General features: G+C 36.8%; 2 protein-coding genes across 2 annotated transcripts; one reads left to right on the forward strand and one right to left on the reverse strand.

Moving 5' to 3' along the window:
- The first annotated feature begins 6,036 nt into the window (after positions 1-6,036).
- On the forward strand, positions 6,037-7,435 carry LOC113335723 (uncharacterized acetyltransferase At3g50280-like). The gene is made up of 3 exons (XM_026581738.1): positions 6,037-6,525; positions 6,633-6,637; positions 6,742-7,435. Exons 1-3 carry the CDS (start codon positions 6,037-6,039, stop codon positions 7,433-7,435), a joined length of 1,188 nt encoding a protein of 395 aa, XP_026437523.1.
- A 944-nt stretch (positions 7,436-8,379) lies between these two features.
- LOC113335522 (peptidyl serine alpha-galactosyltransferase-like) lies at positions 8,380-12,387 on the reverse strand. Its single transcript, XM_026581558.1, has 8 exons — positions 12,079-12,387; positions 11,139-11,309; positions 10,804-11,047; positions 10,507-10,707; positions 9,948-10,423; positions 9,670-9,834; positions 9,346-9,589; positions 8,380-9,221 (listed from the first exon to the last, which is right to left on the reverse strand). The coding sequence occupies exons 1-8, from the start codon at positions 12,375-12,377 to the stop codon at positions 8,616-8,618; spliced, it is 2,406 nt and encodes an 801-aa protein (XP_026437343.1). The 5' UTR covers positions 12,378-12,387; the 3' UTR covers positions 8,380-8,615.
- Positions 12,388-19,649: the final 7,262 nt, after the last annotated feature.

The following is a 19,649-nucleotide window of genomic DNA, read 5'->3' on the forward strand; positions in this document are numbered from 1 at the left end:
GCGCTTCATTTATTTGATTCAGATATTTTCAGTAATATCAACGCGATCTTTTTGTATTCAACATTCAACATACTTGATGTTTTTAGTGTTTCCTCGCTAAAAACCTTGTCGAGTAACAAAACCCTCTGGGAAAAACTATTGTCGATCGAAGGGAAACAGAGTACAACACAGCTTCAATTTCGAAGTAAAATATGTCGACATCATATCCTTGGATCCTCCCCCTGATTACATTTAAAGTTGTTCCAGACAGTTTCTTTAGTCATGTACTTTTCGAAACTGAATATCGGTAATGACTTAGAAAATAGTCTACCATCTCTCCCCCTGATTACTTTCGTTGGAGAAGAGATTATTGTTCATTCATAATCCACAACCTTTGGATTGCAGTTCCTTTAGCATTCATTGTCTTTGCTGGGATAAAACAAACTCATGTCAATGGTTACTGTTAAGTACATGATTATATTTATTGTACCATTCCAATGACGTTGCGTTGGCGCTGAGCTATATATAGCTAACAAGTTACATGAGGATGTAAAATTTAATCAAGTATGTTACTATACTAAGTAAAACAATGCATATATTGTACTTAGATATGGGAATTTAATCCCCAACACATCTTCGTCATCTTCCTTTAGACGAAATGGTCACTTACATACATTTGAACCTCGACTAATCATGAGAGTGCTATCAGGATGCATGTCTTTATTAAATTTCCTGACAACTTTAGACATATGCAAACTGGTGGAATGATATACCACAAGATCAGTATTCGGTCGAGCTTTCCCCAAATTTTTAATCTCAAATTCGGATTTCAAATAGCTTTTAAGGTCTCTTATTACAACAAGAGTACCCATCATGTCTGTACCATCGACAAAGGTAGATACAATTCCAAATCAGGAACTTTCTTGTGAATAAGCAAGGAAAAATAACTTACTTTTCTATCCCTTCCAAATCAAATAGCCACTTAGATGGGTATACCACATCCGCCTGATTGCTTATATCCATAAGTGAGCGTTCTATCTAACTGTAAACGCACTATGTGGTTTAGAGTCACTTGATTTGGGTAAAAAAAGGCTATCAAGTACTTTTGTAAACCACATATAAACACATACATATGCTGAATTTCAAGTCCTTTTGAAATTACCAAGCTAACTGAGTAGCCGAACACTATGAAGTTCATTACAAAACAATTCCAGGGCTTTGTGAGAATCCTCGCGCCACAAGGCGAGTCTTTATACTTTAAGACTTATTTCTTCTCATTATGCTTTATAACAAATTAATCATGTTTGTCCAATTTGCTTTACACTTGGTTGGTTAGCACTACCACACCAAATACCTGTATATTTGTCAAAGAACCAAGTTCTACCGGGATTGTATAGGCCAAATATGCTATTCGCTGACATTAAGCAACAAGGAGCACTGTTCGATCTCATATTGCTCTATTTCCTTAAGCAAGTGTATATGAAATTAATCACCAATATGCTCGCATGATCTTTCCATTGATTCGTGCGCATTCTCATAATCCACTTGGGATGTCATTGTTCTCTGGAATCATTAAACTTCGGAGAGTCCTCCAGTTTGATTCATGGAATATCCAGAGACAATCTTATGAGATGATTTCTGATGATATAAGTAAGTTGTGCCTTCCTCACCTACTTCCTTTCTAGGTGAGGATTGACCGAACCAAGTGGTCTCTCCAAATTCCTTTATGGAGCCACGGCCTCAACCACACTTCCACTAAGTTTAGTTGCAACACCTTAGTCTATGGTGTATATCCCTTATTGAGGATTTGTAACCTTGCAGGTAGGTTTGCAACTGGTATATGTGATATCATCACTTTAGCGACATCAATGTACATTCTGAAAATCAATTATTCTTTCCCTTCACATTTACATTTGCGGAGTACAAGAATCAATATGAGACACAGTGGGAACACACCACAACAATTCATGTCATTCCCTTAGAAAATACTTTTTCTTATCTCCCCCTAACAACGGGAAGACTGTCTCATTAAAGTGATAACCCGCAAATCTAGCGGTAAGAGATCTCCTGCCAAAGGTTTTAAAATGCGGTAATTGTTGGAAATTGTCCAACATAATCACTTAATCATTTCGATGACCCATCATAGTACGATGTGGAGTCGTAAGGGCACATATATAGTGCAACCAAAAGTGCGTAAAAACACAAAATGTCAGGCTTATATCCAGTTACCAACTGGTACGCAAAGAATGGTTGACCAATTGTGGGTCTAAAACGAATAAGTGGAAATGCGTGTAATATTGCATATTCCCCAAGTAGTTGAAGGTAGGTTTGTACGCATAACCATGCCTTAGGAACCATATGTAACCTTTGATGATAGCCTTTGTGAGACCATAGGGTATAGGATGTTCTACATTGATCCTATTAAACATGCAATAACCATCAAGTCCTTTTGATGTGTACTCTCTAGCATTTACAAGGGGTGGTGAGTCCTTACATGTATAATGTGTTCTAGTAGTTTTCCAAACGCAACATTACTTGGGAACTATAACTAGTCCAAAATGTCAAAGAATCCACGAGATCCATAAGTCACTTTAATGGTCCACATTCTACATTGATATTTTTCTAAATATCACCTCGTTTTCTTTGTAATATGGATTGCTTACCATTTGCATCTTAGGATGGTCTCGGTCCTATTTTACTGAAGGATTTGTGAAATGAGTGATATGCTCTCTTACTTAAAATCATAATGGGAAGGGGGGTTGTGCATCTAGTTCTTTAGAGAACACTTATTGAGAGATATGTTGTTACTTCGCATTCTGTCAATCTTTTTCCCGTTGTCTCGTCCACTCAAACACATTGATGTACGTATGAGTCCTTTCAAAACGAAACATCATGTCACAACCAAAGAGCCTTTATGGTTATGTCAAAGTATGTATGAGTCAATTCCCAATATTTCATCGTCGAAGTCAATATGGATTTTATAATCCAAATACTATAGTGGTTTACATTTCACTAGATTGACTCAGTAGTTTCTCTAAGATATATTTCCTTCCAAATATATTAGAGACTATAAAAGATGCAATCAATTACATTCTCATCATTGTGAGTTTCCATATAATATCCACTTGCATGGGTCTCTTTGGAATTTAACAAGGTGATTAGCTCTCGGTACATATAGAGCTTTTGTGACTTTTAATCTTTGTTCCAAATTTGAGCATTGTTTCGCTCGATAATCCAATCATCGTATTCACATCATAAGGAAATAGTTCAACAACTAATTTAAATTTCTTAAGAGTTTCGTGTAATAAGTGGTGTGACCTTATTATGTAACAAAATAAAATTTGTCTCATTTACTTTAGAGTATTACCGTTCATGAAGATGATATACTTTTCATCATAATGTACGAATGATCCTTATAACTCAAGTACTTTTGAGTATATCTCAAGTTCTTTAGAGTATTTCAATCTCATGAAAATGATATACTTTTCATTCCGTAAGTGCAGAAAATGAATTTAATTCTTCGCAAAAAAAAAGTTTCTTCATTTTAGCTAATGAAATATATGCCAAACTATCATGTAGACAACAGTTTAGGATCAAAACGTAGAATCTACCCATACAAATTCGATTGAATAAAGGTAAGAAAAAAAAATCGGTAAGTGTATTGACTTGGAAAATTTCTTGTTTCCATTAATGTTGATGTCTAGGGCATGACCTTCTCCATCTCCAAGAATATAGTGTGTTCGTTTTCCTTTAAACTCCCTATATCTCTTGTAGTTGACTACTAATATATGATACTTGCATTACAACGCTTGTATCATTCTCGGTAAAATTCTTATACCAAAATTTGCAACTCTCATTGGTATGAGTCAGAATTACATCTTTGTCTCATTATAAGTAGATACATTTACTTTGTATCATTACTACTGGAGCCAGAATTACATCTCTGACTCATGGAAACTTTTGTGAGTTTCTTTCCACAAAACGTGAGGTGTGCTTTTAATTACAACATGTCATTGTCAAAGTTATTGACTCTTTGTAGTCTAAAAATTGGATTCCATCCCACTTAACATTCAAGTTTGGGGGAAAATGAATGTTTCGACAAACCTTCAAAGCAATACATCGTCTGAAGTTAATATGTCGTCTTGGAAATGTTTGAAGGTATGGCTTCCTCTTTGAAAGGTGTATCTTTATATGTTGAAGATTTTTATGAAGAAAGTATTTTACTTGTGTACACAAACTTCCACATCATAGACTCTTTAGTGGTGCTCAAGTACTTTTGAGTTCAAAAAGTCAAATTAGAGACGAATTGGTTTAGTCAAAGTCTGGTCAACTATTTGGTCAATACCTGGTCCATTGGGTTGACAAGGTCATGTTTAATGAATATAAACATATATGGTCCATTATATATGAAAATATTCAGGACCATTGATAATAAGTGTGAAACTGTTAGCATATGAGCTCAAAACATATCGTTAACCCTAAAAATTGAAAACATTCTTCTTTCAACTGTTCTGATCGACAGACAAATGCATCATAGTCCGATTATGATGCAATGTTTACTGGTGATTCACCATAATGTTTCCTCAAACATATTAAAATTTCAAAGACATCCAATGACTAGTTAAAAATATAATTATGACGTCGTATAATTGTTCGAATTCACGTTTCTGTGGACACAGCAGGAAATATCACGTACTTTGGAGTACTTTCCATGGTTGGATCTTTATGAAATGTTTACAGTATCTCCATGAAGATAACATATACAAATATAAAAATTACAGAATAATCCAGCGGTTAAAATTATACTAAACTTAGGTTTTTCGACGCTGTTATAGTTAGGATTTTCTAAACGAAGACAGTTCTACTAAAATCATAATTTAGAGATTGCATCATATTCCAATTTGATTGAAATTTTAACAGAGTAAATAACGACTAATTGGGTTGAACATAATAACTTTTCATGAAAATCTAACGGTAAAATTTATACGTTTTATAATCATGCTTTCGTGGAACCCTAATGTATACTATGAAAAGAAATTTCTTTGTTCAAAAGAAATACCTGGTAATGCATCCATCCAAAAATAAAAATAAAAAAATAAATCGATCCAATATAGTTTCGTGCATGATAACGTGTTGTAGTAGAATAATAGGGGAAAAGGAAGAGGCGGAGAAGAGAAGGATTTCTATTGATTAGCCTATCACATAGGTAAAGTATCCTTTATATACAAGTAAAGAGAAACTCTTAGGCTTCTAGTTGGGACGCACACCCATGGGTCGCCGGCCCTACAACATGAAGAACATTATTAGATAAGTTAACTACTCCGGTTTTTGCTAATCTGTTTGGTTTGGGTTGTAATTTGGTCGTAGATTAGTCTGTTTGTACGGTTGGGGTTTCCTTAACCCTCTCACCTTTCCAAAAGAAAAAAAGAAAATTATGTCCAAATTAATATCTTCGCATTACATTTCTTTCCAAAGATCAACTTGCTGACATTTTAACAAAATCCTTAGGAGATGAAGCATTTTGGAGTGCGAATTCGTTCGCACTCCTTAACGAGTGTGTATTTCACATTTCAATCTCTATCCTTGATTAAATTTAGGGAGTTATGTAATGAGGGTCGTGATTCTAAACATGGAGGGTAATGGGACCATCAATTAAATAATCAACCAATCAAAAGAATATGTGAAATATACACTCGTTAGAGGAGTGTCAACATATTTGGACTCAGCATTTCGAAACTTTTGCAAGTCGGGGGCGTGGTTAACATATCTTCCGCACGCTCCAACTTGAGGGGTATTAGAATTCACGTTGTATGTGAGGAATATTTTCTCATATCTTGTGTCGCATGCATGAGATGTATTCGTATCAATTATTTTTCCTTAAAAAGGAAATGAAGAAGTTTAGCTAGCCGGTGATTGAAGATGATCCTTAATTGCAACATTATTCTCCGATTCCTCCAAAATATGAAACGTAAGAGTAATAAATAAAATTTCTTTTCCCTCATCTTTCATCACGGAAGAGACAAATCCCTTTGCCTTCAACAATTCTACTGTTAGATTATGTTCACTCATGAAACAGTCCGGCATATCTCAACCAGTTCAATTCTACCATGTATTCATCCTAGCAGTCAGCCAGCAAAAGCAACAAGTGGAGTCGATGTAATTGACTTAAATCCATGGGATCTTAACATGCTTCCATTTCAGTATATGCAAAGAGGATTTCTGTTCACTGATATAAAGCACCGAGAAGAAAAACCAGTAGATGTGTTCAATCACCTGAAAAATTCTTTCTCACGGACACTGGAATACTTCTATCCTCTTGCCGGTCGCCTTGCTATTAGAAAACACGAAGATGATGAAACCATCTCTATGTACATAGATTGCAAGAACTCTACAGGTGCTGAATTCATATGTGCCACTACCGACATAACAGCATCTGACCTCCTCGACTCATCTTATGAAGATCTACAGATAGTGCACAAATCGTTCTTTCCTCTTAACGGGGTGTTAAACCATGAAGGTCAGTCTCATCCATTGCTTTCGATGCAGGTAACTAAATTGATTGACGGCATATTCATTGGATGCAGCATGAACCACACTGTCTGTGATGGAACATCTTTTTGGCATTTCATTTCTTCATGGGCTGAAATTTCTAGACGAGGTGGTTTTGGTCTTCTCTCATGCCAACCTATCCTTGAACGCTTTATTTTCGACACTGATTCCCCAATTCGCATCCCTATCTCCACTTTCCAACTTCTTCCACAGAGATATCCTCACTAGTCCACTTGAAGAGAGAATTTTTAATTTTAAGCAAGAAAGCATTACGAGATTGAAAACAAAGGCTAAGTTAGAGATTAGTGATAGTAGTATTACTACTACTGTCTCGTCTTTACAAGCTTTGTTCGCTCATGTTTGGTTAGCCACGACTCGTGCTAGAAAATTAGATCCAAATGAAGAGACCAGTTTTTGGTTATCGATAGGTAACAGATCTAGGATGAATCCACCTATGCCTGAAGCATACTTCGGAAACTCGCTCCAGCATGGTGTGGCAAATGCTAAGGCTGGTGAGTTACTTGAAAAAGGACTTGGATGGGCAGCTTTGTTATTGAACCAAGTGATTGTGTCTTATGATAACGACAGCGTTCTAAATATTTGGAAATCATGGACGGTGAAACCCAGTTTCATGTTCACTGGTAATTCTCCACCCCCAAAGAACATTTTGGTGTCAGGAGGATCTCCAAGGTTCAATGTGTATGACAATGATTTTGGTTGGGGCAAGCCTGTTGCAGTGCGAACTGGGCGTTCTAGTCACTACGATGGTAGGGTTCTACCGAGTCGTGGAGTGGTTGAAGGAAGTATAGACCTTGAAGTTTGTTTGTGTCGTGAGATTATGAAAGCTATAGAGGAAGATAAAGAATTCATGGATCATGTCACCATTTTATCTACTCCAAGTGTTTAAGCTTATCCTTCAATGCATCTACCTCACCTTCGCGGATTTTGCATTGTTGTATTGTTATCTCAGTATAAGTTAATGAAAACTAACATAGGAACTGCGTTCTCTTTTATATACTTTGATAAACATTCAACAAACAATTTAAAGTCGTTTGGTGGTACGTGATACTAAACATCCAAGATCGAAATTCATTAAAACCACAGTTTATGTATTACAAAAAAAGAACGGTGCTTACAAAAGCAAATGGATGGATGGCTGGGTTAATAAAATCATGGAGTTTGTAACCACAGCTAATGAAAGAATACAACTCAAGCACGCCTTAATTAGTTACCAACAAATACACGACTGGTACAACCGCTAAGTACCAAACTCAATATGTTCCCCGAATCCAGTAACACCTGTATCAACGGCTCCCCTATATAATCCTTCGTCTCCAATAGTTCCATCATAGGATACTTCATCTCCAACACTGAGTGATACTTGAACACCTTCAACATCTCCCAAAACCATCCTTTCAGAAACTATCCGGCTTTCAACCACAAAAGCGAGAAAATTAATAGCTAGAAGAAGGGTAACAATACCTAAGAACAAGGTTTTAGCCATCTCTATGATTCAATATGAAGCCAAAAGTAAAAATGAACTCTTTCTTTTCGAGAGTCCACGAAAAAATGCAACTTATAGAGGGGTTTTGCGAGGACGTGGGTCCCTTTCCTGGTTGGCTATACGCGTAGATAAGTATGCTAACCATGTTGTTTTGATCATAGTTATGACCAGCTAATTATAATTACCTAGACTTGTCAACTAAGTAGTGCTAGTCATGTTCAGCAACTTTAAGGACTTGTTTGTTCTATGTTTACGATTAAGAGTATGTAGTAGAAATGTGCGAAAGTTTTACTGAAAGCAAGTTTACCATCGAAAAGCTTAAAAATTCCTGCAAATTTCTAGAAATGAAATTTAGAATTTCAAAAATGGAACAGAAATTTCTCTAAACTAGTAAATGAGCTCAACTTACATTCAAACAAGAAGCTATGCAGCAAAAAAAAAAATTCTATTGGTCGGACGAACTTCCAAGAGTTTGAATCCAATCCATCCATACTCGGCAGGATTCAGTTGGGAGGCTGATTTTTCCTCCACCTCATCACATTTCAGAAGTATAATTGTAGGATGTTTATAATGGCCACCTTCCTTACTCCTTGTTTTTATGATGACTACCTTTACTCTTTGTTTCTTCTCCTTTTCGGCCCGAAAGTACCATTGATATGATCATCAAGAAACCCAACACTAAAAGTGCCCATAGGACAGCCATTCGAAAAGTGAAAGAACTAAATATGGGATTGAGACCTGTTACGACAGGAAGAGTAGATTCTTGACCCTTTTCTGAGGTATCATCTCTTACCGCGTCATGTCTTTCATCTATTTTACGTGAAAATGTAACTTCTTTTATGATCTCTAGATTGGTTGGAGGGGCTTTCATTGCAGGGTACAAACAGTTCCGTTTTATGTGATGCAAACGAAGAGCTTCATTCAGAGTCCTGCCACATTCGATGCTCAGCTGATCACGACTAAGAATGTCTACATTGGTAGAATCCAGTGTCGAAGGATTAGGTGGTTCAGGAAACTTGGCCCAGCATTGGTTCACCATATCAACATCCCTCCATTTTGCTTTGTCAAAACTCCAACTTCCAACAGAAAATTTCAATCCATAATGGAACACCCGATACTTAACATTTGGTTGAGGAGCATACCCCGGATATATCATAATCTCTTTGTTTATCACGTGCCTCAAGTTCAACTGCGTCAAAGAAAATGGGTGCAGTGTTCAGGGTTCAAGGTTCAGAGTTCACTTTTTTCATTATAAAGTATAACATTTATTGCGATTTTCGGGAGACCAAGGGGTCAAGTGATACCCTACATACCTCTGCTGCGGCAAAGGAGTACCCGTACATCTCGCTAATCCACCCTCCTTCATAAGTATCCCCAGTGAAAACTTTCGAATAGTGAGCTTTGTCAGCTCGTACCTCCTCTGTTTTGTGCACCCATAAAAGAGCAAATTTACGTAGATCGTCTATGTGCATGATAATTACACCACCAACCTTCTCGCAAGCTTCTGGATGGCTAGTATGAAGCTTTGCAAGCTCGTTGTGGCAGCCAATAAGGTAACTAGCACGCACAGCAAAGAGTGAGAATAGACAAAGTTATAGAAACACGGTTATATACTTTTAGCGTCCGGAGTCTCTTACTCATAAGGTGTTGAAACTGGATGGCCGCGTGCAGCATTGAACTCCCATGGCGTGACTGGCCCTCTTAATAGCATGTCGGTATCCAGAATAACTATGTATTCGGCATCGATATTTGCATGATTAAGCCAATGAAGAACAGCTGCAGGTTTATTGATTGCAGGGTACCTGAAACGGCATAGAAAGAAAGAATGCTTTAAAACTCTATCCTTGTAAACAGGTTTAGCTTTTTGTTCATTACAAGTAAAATTATCCCTGAAGTAGAAAGAAAGAAGTATTACCAATCGCCTGTCAAAGGATGTTTGCTCATTGATGGAACATAATGGGTAGGAGCTAGGTCATGACCAACATATTTCTTCAAATCTTCATCTGTACAACTGAGAAGCCGCGTAATATTTCCAGGCTGCCCACTCAAACGAAAGCTGTGCATAAATCCTACGGTTTGCCAGTCGAAATATGTGGTGCACTCGGTGGAGAAAACTGTATGGATCTTTGGAAGTGGTTTTGCAGGCTTGTCAAATGTATTCTGTTGTACCACAGGTTTTGCATTTTGTGCTTTGCCGTGAGTTAAATATCTTGGCCGACTTAGAAAAGCAAAAGCTTTGCTCTCCAAAAAGCTCAAATATTTTGAACTGTTTGGCTTAGAGCACCCACGCGACGCGTGGTGTAATACAAGTGCCTCATTTATGGTGTTCATGCACTCTATGCTCAGAAACAGGCCGCGCCTTTTATTTGCGTCAGATTCCAAGGATACAATCTACAGTTGGAGAAAAATAAACTGTATAAAATGACAAGTTCCCTAACTTTAATGCATTTGCAATAGTTTTTGTAGGCCTATACCTCTCTAGGATATGGTGGCTCAGGGAAAAGCCGGTTGCAGTCATGAACAATCGCATCTTGATGGTGCTCAAATTTGGTAAAAGACCAGTTTCCGACTGAAAATGGCAAGCCATAGTGGAAAAGAATAGGTTCAACTCCAGGAAGTGGTACATAACCTGGATAGATCATTAGATCAGTATGTATCTTGTGTCGAAGCCCCACCTGAAAATGAACAGACAAAATTATACCAAAACATGGTTTACGAATGTGGATATAAATCATTTAACTGAAGGATTGAAGAAATTCAAAAGCACCAACTTCTGCTGCACCAAAGGAATATCCATACATCTCGCTGATCCAACCCGACCCGTAAACATCACCGGTGTAGTTGGTTGGCCAGTGAGCACGATCATCCCGTACTTCCTCTGTCTTCGAGAGCCAGAAAGGAGCCAATGCTTTAATGTCATCAATGTGCATGGCCAAGAGCCCACCGACCTTGTCACACAGTTCGGGATGCTTTGTGTGTAACTTGGCAAGAATATTATCACATCCAATCAAATACCTGAACAAACATAAAGCCTTTTGTAAGAAAAACAGATATCAGTATTCATACACATAGAGTTCAGGAAAAGAAGAAGATTTGTCAATGGTACCCGTATAACTCGGCAACAGGCTTGCCCTTCTCTGCACCAAGTTCCCAAGGAATGATTGGACCTCTTATGATTTGGTCTGCATCCAAAATTACAACCCAATCCACATTCTTTGCATCTTCACTATGTTCAAGCCAGTGCAAAACTCCTGCTGGCTTGTTAATAGCAGGATACCTATAGGAAAAATGTTCCTAAAATTATCTTTGATCTAAAAAATAAAGTTTTACCATCCCAATTATTTGTCAAAAGATATCCAATAGAATTTAGCAAAATAAAAGTTAAGTTGTCCATTGAGACGAGGCGAGCATAGGCTACAGCTGAAATTGCCCCTCCTCCGTGAATTGGGAGGCCCCGAATGCTATTTTGCTCCTTATGCTTACTACAAGCATTTGGATCCGGAAAATGACTAGCCTTGAATTTGCCCTCCCATTGCTGATTGCAGGACCCTAATGCTACTTTTGCTCCAAAAAATAAGAATGTATTGTGCTCCTTGAAGCCTAGTTTTTTCCAAGACTTGTTCTGTTACCATGACATGTGCTGGCTCTGCTACCAGTTCCATAAATGTCTTGGCATTTCGATCCTAAAAAAATTACTATTTTTGATTTGGGTCTAAGATTAACAGTTGACATACGTTGACTAGGAAGATGCTCCAAAAACCGGTCATAGAGCTGACCATTTGAGTGTCCAAGACTAACAGCTGATTAACGTTAACTAAGTTCTACATCCAACGGCTAACACTTAATCATATACACAGATGTACATTTACTCAAAAAGTTACTAAAGCTGACCGTTTGATTATGTGTCTCAGATTCATAGTTGACTAAGTTCTACATCCAACGGCTAACACATGATCATTTACTAAAAAAGTCAAAACCAAAGAACTACATGGAAAGAAGATCAATCAAATGCAAATAGGTAATGATGATCAGAGAAAGAAACATACCAATCTCCAGTTTTGGGATGGCTACTCATAGATGGAACTTCAAATGTAGGCGCCAAATCCATTCCTTTATAAGTTTTCTTCTCTTCATCGGTACAACTAAGTAATCTAGTAAGTTTCCCTGGTTGTTTGGATTTCTTGAAACTATGAACAAGACCAACTGTTTGCCAATCAAAATAATCTCCACATTCTACTGAAAACAATGTATGCATTCTCCATGGAGCTTCTGATGATTTTTGATCTTCACATAACCCATTACTTATTATGCAAAACAGAACGAAGAAAATCAGAAATTTCTCCATTTAGAACCAATTTTAGAGAGAATTAGACATGGGTTTTGGGTCCAAAGATCTGAGTTTACATTTTTTGAAGGTTTGTTTTTTTTGATTATTTTAATACGAATGTGTTGAATAATGGAGTTTTTTAATATATACTTTTTTGTTCTTGTTTGATCAAGTTAAAATTTTGCTCTGTTCTTGTGTTGGATTGGGACTCTGTTTTCTAGAAATTTTGTTTTGATGAATCTCTGTTATGATTTCAAGAAAAGGTATCCTTGTGAAGATGGTTGTATGGAAATTTCAGTATACACGAGATCACCGGTGGATAGACAGGGTTTTGTGATTGAAGAATGTGTTTTTTGTGCAAACTTTTTTAAAAGGGAATCGTGTGAAATGGTCCTATTATTAGCACATCCGATTTACAGTATGGTCCCGATTTACGATGTGGTCATACAGCTAGAATCCATTTACAAAGGGGATTGTATGAAATGATCCTGCTTTTAGCACTGGATTTGTAAAATGGTCATTCGGGCATTATCATCGGGGTTAAGTCAGATAGGTCACACCACTCAGAGTTAAATAATGTTAGTCGATTTAATACTACGTCCGTCCTAATTTACTTGTCTAAATTGGATTTTGCAAAAACACGAAAGAAATTCAAGTTACTTCCACATACACCATCAATCTTCCAAATTACTTGTTTAAATATACTAATTTTTACATCCTAGTTTTTATTTGTTTCTTGATAATTGGAAAATTTTAGTGGGAAATATAGAAATTTTTGATACACTTTTGCTAAAGAAAAACTCAACTTAGACAAGTAACCTAGGACGGAGTCAGTAGTTAGGTTAGGTCCCTCACATCGGTCAGACCAAATTATTTATAAAATTGCACCCGGATAAAAATGAAATGATGGATATATCTACTTTTCGACAAAGGATTGATAGTTACTTGCCTCCAAAACAAAACTGATTAGGGTAAGTTTTATGGTGGAAGAATTCCATTTTCCAAATTTTATGACAACTCAGCACTTGGAATAAGTCATGAAATGCAAGTCTGATGATGGAACTTTCGGAACACCAAAAAGAAAAAAAAAAGGTTGAGCATTATTTAGAAAGTCTTTTTTTAGGCTTTGTTTTTATAAAAAATTGGCGTTGTTAAATCCCGCAATATGTCTCCCGCAATATGTCTCGACCCACATGATGGTTGGGACTCTCTATGATTGGTCTAGTAGGGGGTAATTTGAGGAAGGGTTGTTTCCCACTGTATGGGTCGTGACAGACTGTGGAATTTAACCGACGATCCGTTTAGTATTTTCGATTAAAACTATAATACGACGGATCCAGGTCCACTTTACTTGATAAGAAGAAAATCTTGCTTTATGTAGTTGTGGTTCCCACCACTTCAGTCTTCATATTAGGCCAAAAGAAGGAGGTTCTAGCCCTGTGATAAGTACCATTGATGCCAGAATGGCCTCCTACAGCGGAGGCATGTAAGGAATGTAGTATGGATGATCTGAGTGAAGTACCTGAGCTAATATATAGTCTCCCCTTGAATCTTAAGATGCCCTGTGTATAAGAATAGTTGCCCTGAGTTGGTTTCACAGTGAGTTGAGTAATAAGTTGTTGGGCTGCTGGGTCTGAATCATAGATAGAATGAATGACTTGGACCCATTTAGGTTGAGATAATGACAATACTGAGTAAGAGGCAGTATGCAATCTGTACAAGGCATTAGCATCCTTGTGATCCAACCCCTAGTTGTACTTAATAATGACATAGTTAAAACCCATCAATTTGACTAACCACTTTTGCTGTAATGGAGTAGACAATTTTTGGTCCATTAAATACTTCAAACTCTGATGGTCTGTATGAATGATAAACTGTTGGCTGCTTAAATAATGCTTCCATTTTTGAACAGCCATGACAATGTCCAATAATTATTTCTCATAGGTAAATAAAACTAATGCTTTAGGACACAATGGTTTGCTGAGGAAGGCAATGGGTTTACTATTGTGCATAAGCACAACACCAAACCCCCTTGAACAAGCATCAGTTTTTATGGCGTGTTTGGTTAGAGGGAATGGAATCTATTTCCTGGTAATACAATTTCATTCTCATGTTTGGTAAACGGGAATAGAGGGTGGTTAGGAATAGGATTCCCAAAAATATGGGAATACAAAACCCATGGGGGTGGTGGGTTTAGGATTCCCACTCTTTAGGGAATAAGATTCCTGGGAATAGAAATCCCTTCCCACCATCCAAACATGTTACTAGAGTAAATGGATGAGAAAAATCTGGCAGGGCTAATACTGGTGCTGAAGTCATGGCATGCTTGATGGAAGAGAAGGCATGAGTGGCAGCATTGGTCCAAGAAAATGAGTCCTTCTTGAGCATATCAGTTAGTGGCTTCCAAATGGTACCATAGTGCTTAATAAATTTTTGGTAGTAACCTGTAAGCCCCAAGGATCCTCTGAACTGCTTCAGTGTTTGAGGTTGTCAATTCACCATTGCAGCAACTTTGTCAGGGTCGGCAGCAACACCATCGGCGGTAATAATGTGACCAAGGTATTCTAGTTGAGGATAAGCAAAGGCACATTTGGACATCTTGGAAAATAGATAATTTTTCCTTAATAAGGATAATGTAAGTTGCAGGTGCTCCATATGGGCTTCAATAGATGACTGCAAACTAAGATGTCATCGAAAAACACAAGTACAAATTTACGAAGATAGGGTTGAAACACCTCATTCATGAGGGCTTGAAATTTCGCAGGGGAATTAGTAAGACCAAATGGCATGAATATATCGGGTGACCCCTGATGAGTGCGAAAAGCAATCTTGGGAATGTCAGGTGCATAAACCCTGATTTGGTAGTAGCCCGAACGAAGATATATCTTTGAAAACACCACAGAACCATTCAACTCATCTAACAATTCTTCTATAAGAGGAATTGGAAATTTATCTTTGACTGTAATGTCATTGAGTTTATGATAATTAACACAAAAACTCCAAGTACCATCTTTCTTCTATACTAGGAGAATAGGAGCAACAAATAGACTATATCTGTGATGGAACACACCAGTGGATATCATTTCAGAGACTGAAGACTCCACTACAGACTTATGTACATAAGTGAACTTATATGGCCTTTGAGAAGTGGGGTCGGACCCAGTTTTGAGTGGAATCTTATGGTCAAGTGACCTAGAGGGTGAAAGGCCAGTGGGTTCTGCGAAAACATCTGCAAAAGTCTCTAAAAGTGCAGAAACTGCAGGGGTGGTGGAAGGATATGGGTTGTAGAAATAGAGAAAAATAGTCCAATGAGGGTTGGGGCATTACTCTTAATAAACTTCTTTAAGGAAGAACCACTAATTAGACTCATAGAAGGTTTAGAAGATTTACCCTGAAGTGTGATTTGACTGCCTTGATGTATAAAAGATATGCGCAGTTGTCTCAAGTTAAAAAGAACATCACCAAGTTGGCGCAGCCAATCAACTCCCAATACAATGTCACATCCACCTAGAGGAAGGGATCGTAAATTTGCATAGAATTGATGGCCTTGCATTTCCCAATTGAGGTATTGGAAGATACTCTGGATGATTGTGCTATCCCCATTAGCAACTGTAACAAGCACTTGTCTAGATAGAGATACCTGAAGACCCAATTTGGAGGTTAATGCAGCATCAATAAAATTATGTGTACTTCATATATCAATAAGGACAACCACAGGATGCTTGTTAAGATGACCAGAAATTCTGATAGTGTCACGAGCAATATTTCCTGTCAAGGCATATAAAGAAATCTCCATTGTAGAATCAGAATTTGAAGGAGAGGTATCAGTGACTTCTTCAGTGGACAATGATCTATGCTCTTCTATGTCCTCATCAGCAATCAACATAAACAGTTGTTGAGTCTTACATCTGTGACCCTGTCCATAAAACTCATTAAAATTATAACAAAGCCCTTTATCTTTCCTAACCTACATTTGTGCATGAGTTAGTCTTTTAATAGGAGGAAGGGAATTTTCAGGTGAGGTTTTAGTGGGAGTAGTAGGGTGAGTCACAATTGGAGTTGTGGAGGAAGTATTGGTCTTAGAAAATGTAGAGGATAAGAGAAAAAAGGTTTGATGGTAGAGGGTGGGTGGGAAACAGATAGTGGTTTGATGGTTTAGAGAATGATTTAGTTGGCTTAGGCTGATGATGCATAGAAGCCTATTGCATCTTAGCCAGATAAAAAGTTGTTGCAGTATTGTCAGGTTTGAACATTTGCACCACAGTACGTATCTCCTCTTTTAACCACTAATGAAACTCAAGGTATAAAAACTTTCAGGTAGATAAGTATTGTTAGAAACCATGAAGTTGTTATAGTGTTCCCACAGATCATAGTAATCCTCTACAGTGGTAGTTTGGAAAAATTTATTGAAACTACCTACATAATTATCTTGAGCAATATCTTCAAATCTAGCACATCAATCATGAACAAAGGTATCCCTTGAAATGAACTCCTTACCCTGTTGATAGTTTAAAAACCATGGATCAACTGAAGAATAGAAATGAATTGCAGCCTTATCAACACGTTTATCATCAGGAAATTTATGTAGATTGAAATACTGTTCACATTTAAGAACCCTACCACGGGGATTAGTACCATTAAATCATGGAAAATCTACTTTGGGGGTACGAGAGAACTTACGGGATTCATTGTGAGATGAATCATCCGATGAAATCATGTAAATGAATTATCCAGATTTGATTGAGAAATCTCAGATGAAGAAGGATCTGGTGGTGTAGGTGAATTCGATTATTGTGGTTGCGCAGACTCAAGCAAACTAATAATAAGATTCATCTTGGTACCCAAGGATTGAATCTCAAATTTAATCTCAGCGATTGAAATTGTGTGTTGAGTAACAGTGGTGGAAATTTCCTGAAGTTTTTCTTTGGTGACCATGGTTACAGCTTCCAAGATTAGAATCTGATACCAATTGTAGCGTATCAAGTACAACTACAAGATGGATTTTAATGTTAACTAGCAGTAAGCTGCCTTCTCTATGATAAACCAGAGCCTGACTTCAATTGAAGAAATTTTAGTTTTTAATTACATGAGTTTCAGGAGAAAATGATTGGTCTATAATAGACCAATCCCTAATAATTGCATTAACAGTTATTATTACATCTTAACTCAGTACTAAACTCGAGGAATGACTCTAAGGATTAATCCACCCTAGATGAGCTTAGTTACACCCCATTCAAAGTTACTCAAAAATACAAGGTTATGCAGTGAATCATGTGGAACATAACAGTAATCTAGTAAGTTTTCCTGGTTGTTTAGATTTCTTAAAACTATGAACAAGGCCAATTGTTTGCCAATCAAACTAATCTCTACATTCAAAAGAAAACAATGTATGGATTCTCCGTGGAGCTTCTGATGATTTTTAATCTTCACATAACGCATTACTTATTATGCAAAACATAACAAAAAAAAATTAGAAATTTCTCCATTTAGAACAGTAAGAGAGAATTAGGGTACGTTTTGGTCCAAAGATCTGATTTTTTTCATTTTCGAGGATTTTTGATTTTTTATTATTTTAAAAAGAATGTGTTGAATAATGGAGTTTTTTAATATATATTCTTTTTAGTTCTTGTTTGATCAATCTAAAATTTTGTTCTTTTCTTGTGTTGGATTGGGACTGTTAGAAATTTTGTTTTAGTGAATCTCTGTTATGATTTCGAGACAAGGTATCTTTGTGGAGATGTAATTGTGATGATTGTTGTTGTAAGGAAATTTCAGTACATCCTGATGAAATTGTGATAGTTGTTTTACTGCAAGCAACTTGAGTGGCCTTCGTTTATGGCCCGTACATATTTTTCCATGAGGCACGATTAAAAAAAAAATCATGTGATATTTTCACTTTTTCAGTTTAATTTATTTTTATGCCAATTTAACTTATTATGCACAAGTGATATTTTCATTTTTTTTTCATTTTAATGTTAATTGGAAAATATAATTCTATTACTTTTTTGTTCTTTTTTTTTCTTTGCCGAATCACCATTTTTGTTAATTCAAAAACTCAAGCGATTACAAAAGGATGGTAACAAAATAAAAGACAACACTTGGCTTACTACATTATTCTATCTACCGACAAAATCAATAATATTTTTCATTAGGAATTTCCACTTGAATTAGAGGCAGGTCTTCTTATATGTTGAACTACCTCCTCTAAGTTAAATCGGGTCCCCTTTTTAGCTAAACCATCAGCAGAGAAGTTAACTTCTTTGTAGCAATGCTCATAATGGATTTTCTGACAAAACTTTACAACCTTCACCCATCTTGACTTAAAACACTAACAGGGGTGTATTGGGTTAGGATTTATACAGATATTTAACAATCCTAAAAACTCCTAGGTATTCAATTAGGATATGTAAGGAATCATTAAATATCCATGGTATTCAATTAGGATTATTTTAGATTCCACAAATATCTTAGGTATTCAATTTATTTAAGATTTCTTAGGGTAGTTAAGAGACAAGATAAATATGGATTCTTATGGATATTTGTAGGCAAAATATGTATGTCATTATCTCGTATCAATCTCAACCCAACTCACAAGGATTTCATGGATTCTTATGCACAATTTTTTTTATCACAATATGCTATGTTTTTCCACTACCACCAACCAACACCAGCACAACCACCACCATCGAACACCGCCGCCACCACCAACCATCACCTCGACACACCAGCCACCACTGCCCACGCTCACCACCAGTGACCACCGCCGCCACCACCACACCACAAACACCACCTCCACCCACAACCTCAACTTTTGGATTTTTTTTAAGGGAATCATGATGACCTTGGTTTTTTCAAATATACTTACTAATTGGTAATATACTTCAATTTTTAAAAAGCTAACTATTCCTAGGCAATCCTGAAAAAGCGGGGGGTCTAACAACCACACCCAATATTTCATTCAGCAATCTGAATAGACAAACTCTAATATACTTTCAAGATAATCAACTAGACAGTCAGACTCAATCTAGAGAAAAGTATATCAAAGAGTTTATATCTCAATTTCTCAATTCAATCTGCAATCAGCAAATAGGAATTTGAGAGCCCGATTAAAAAAGAGAAATAACTTGAACGGTTCCAAAGACCAATGTTCAAGTGTCAATAAATTTATATTAACAACCAAAGGTTGGATTATCTAATTGACTGATCTTAACGCACAACCTGTGATATTTCTATTATATAACAAAATATAATGCGGAAGAGAAATATCACATACATCAGAATTTTGTTAAC

Source organism: Papaver somniferum, unplaced genomic scaffold (genome assembly GCF_003573695.1).
Source record: "Papaver somniferum cultivar HN1 unplaced genomic scaffold, ASM357369v1 unplaced-scaffold_15, whole genome shotgun sequence".
Taxonomy (NCBI): Eukaryota; Viridiplantae; Streptophyta; class Magnoliopsida; order Ranunculales; family Papaveraceae; genus Papaver; species Papaver somniferum.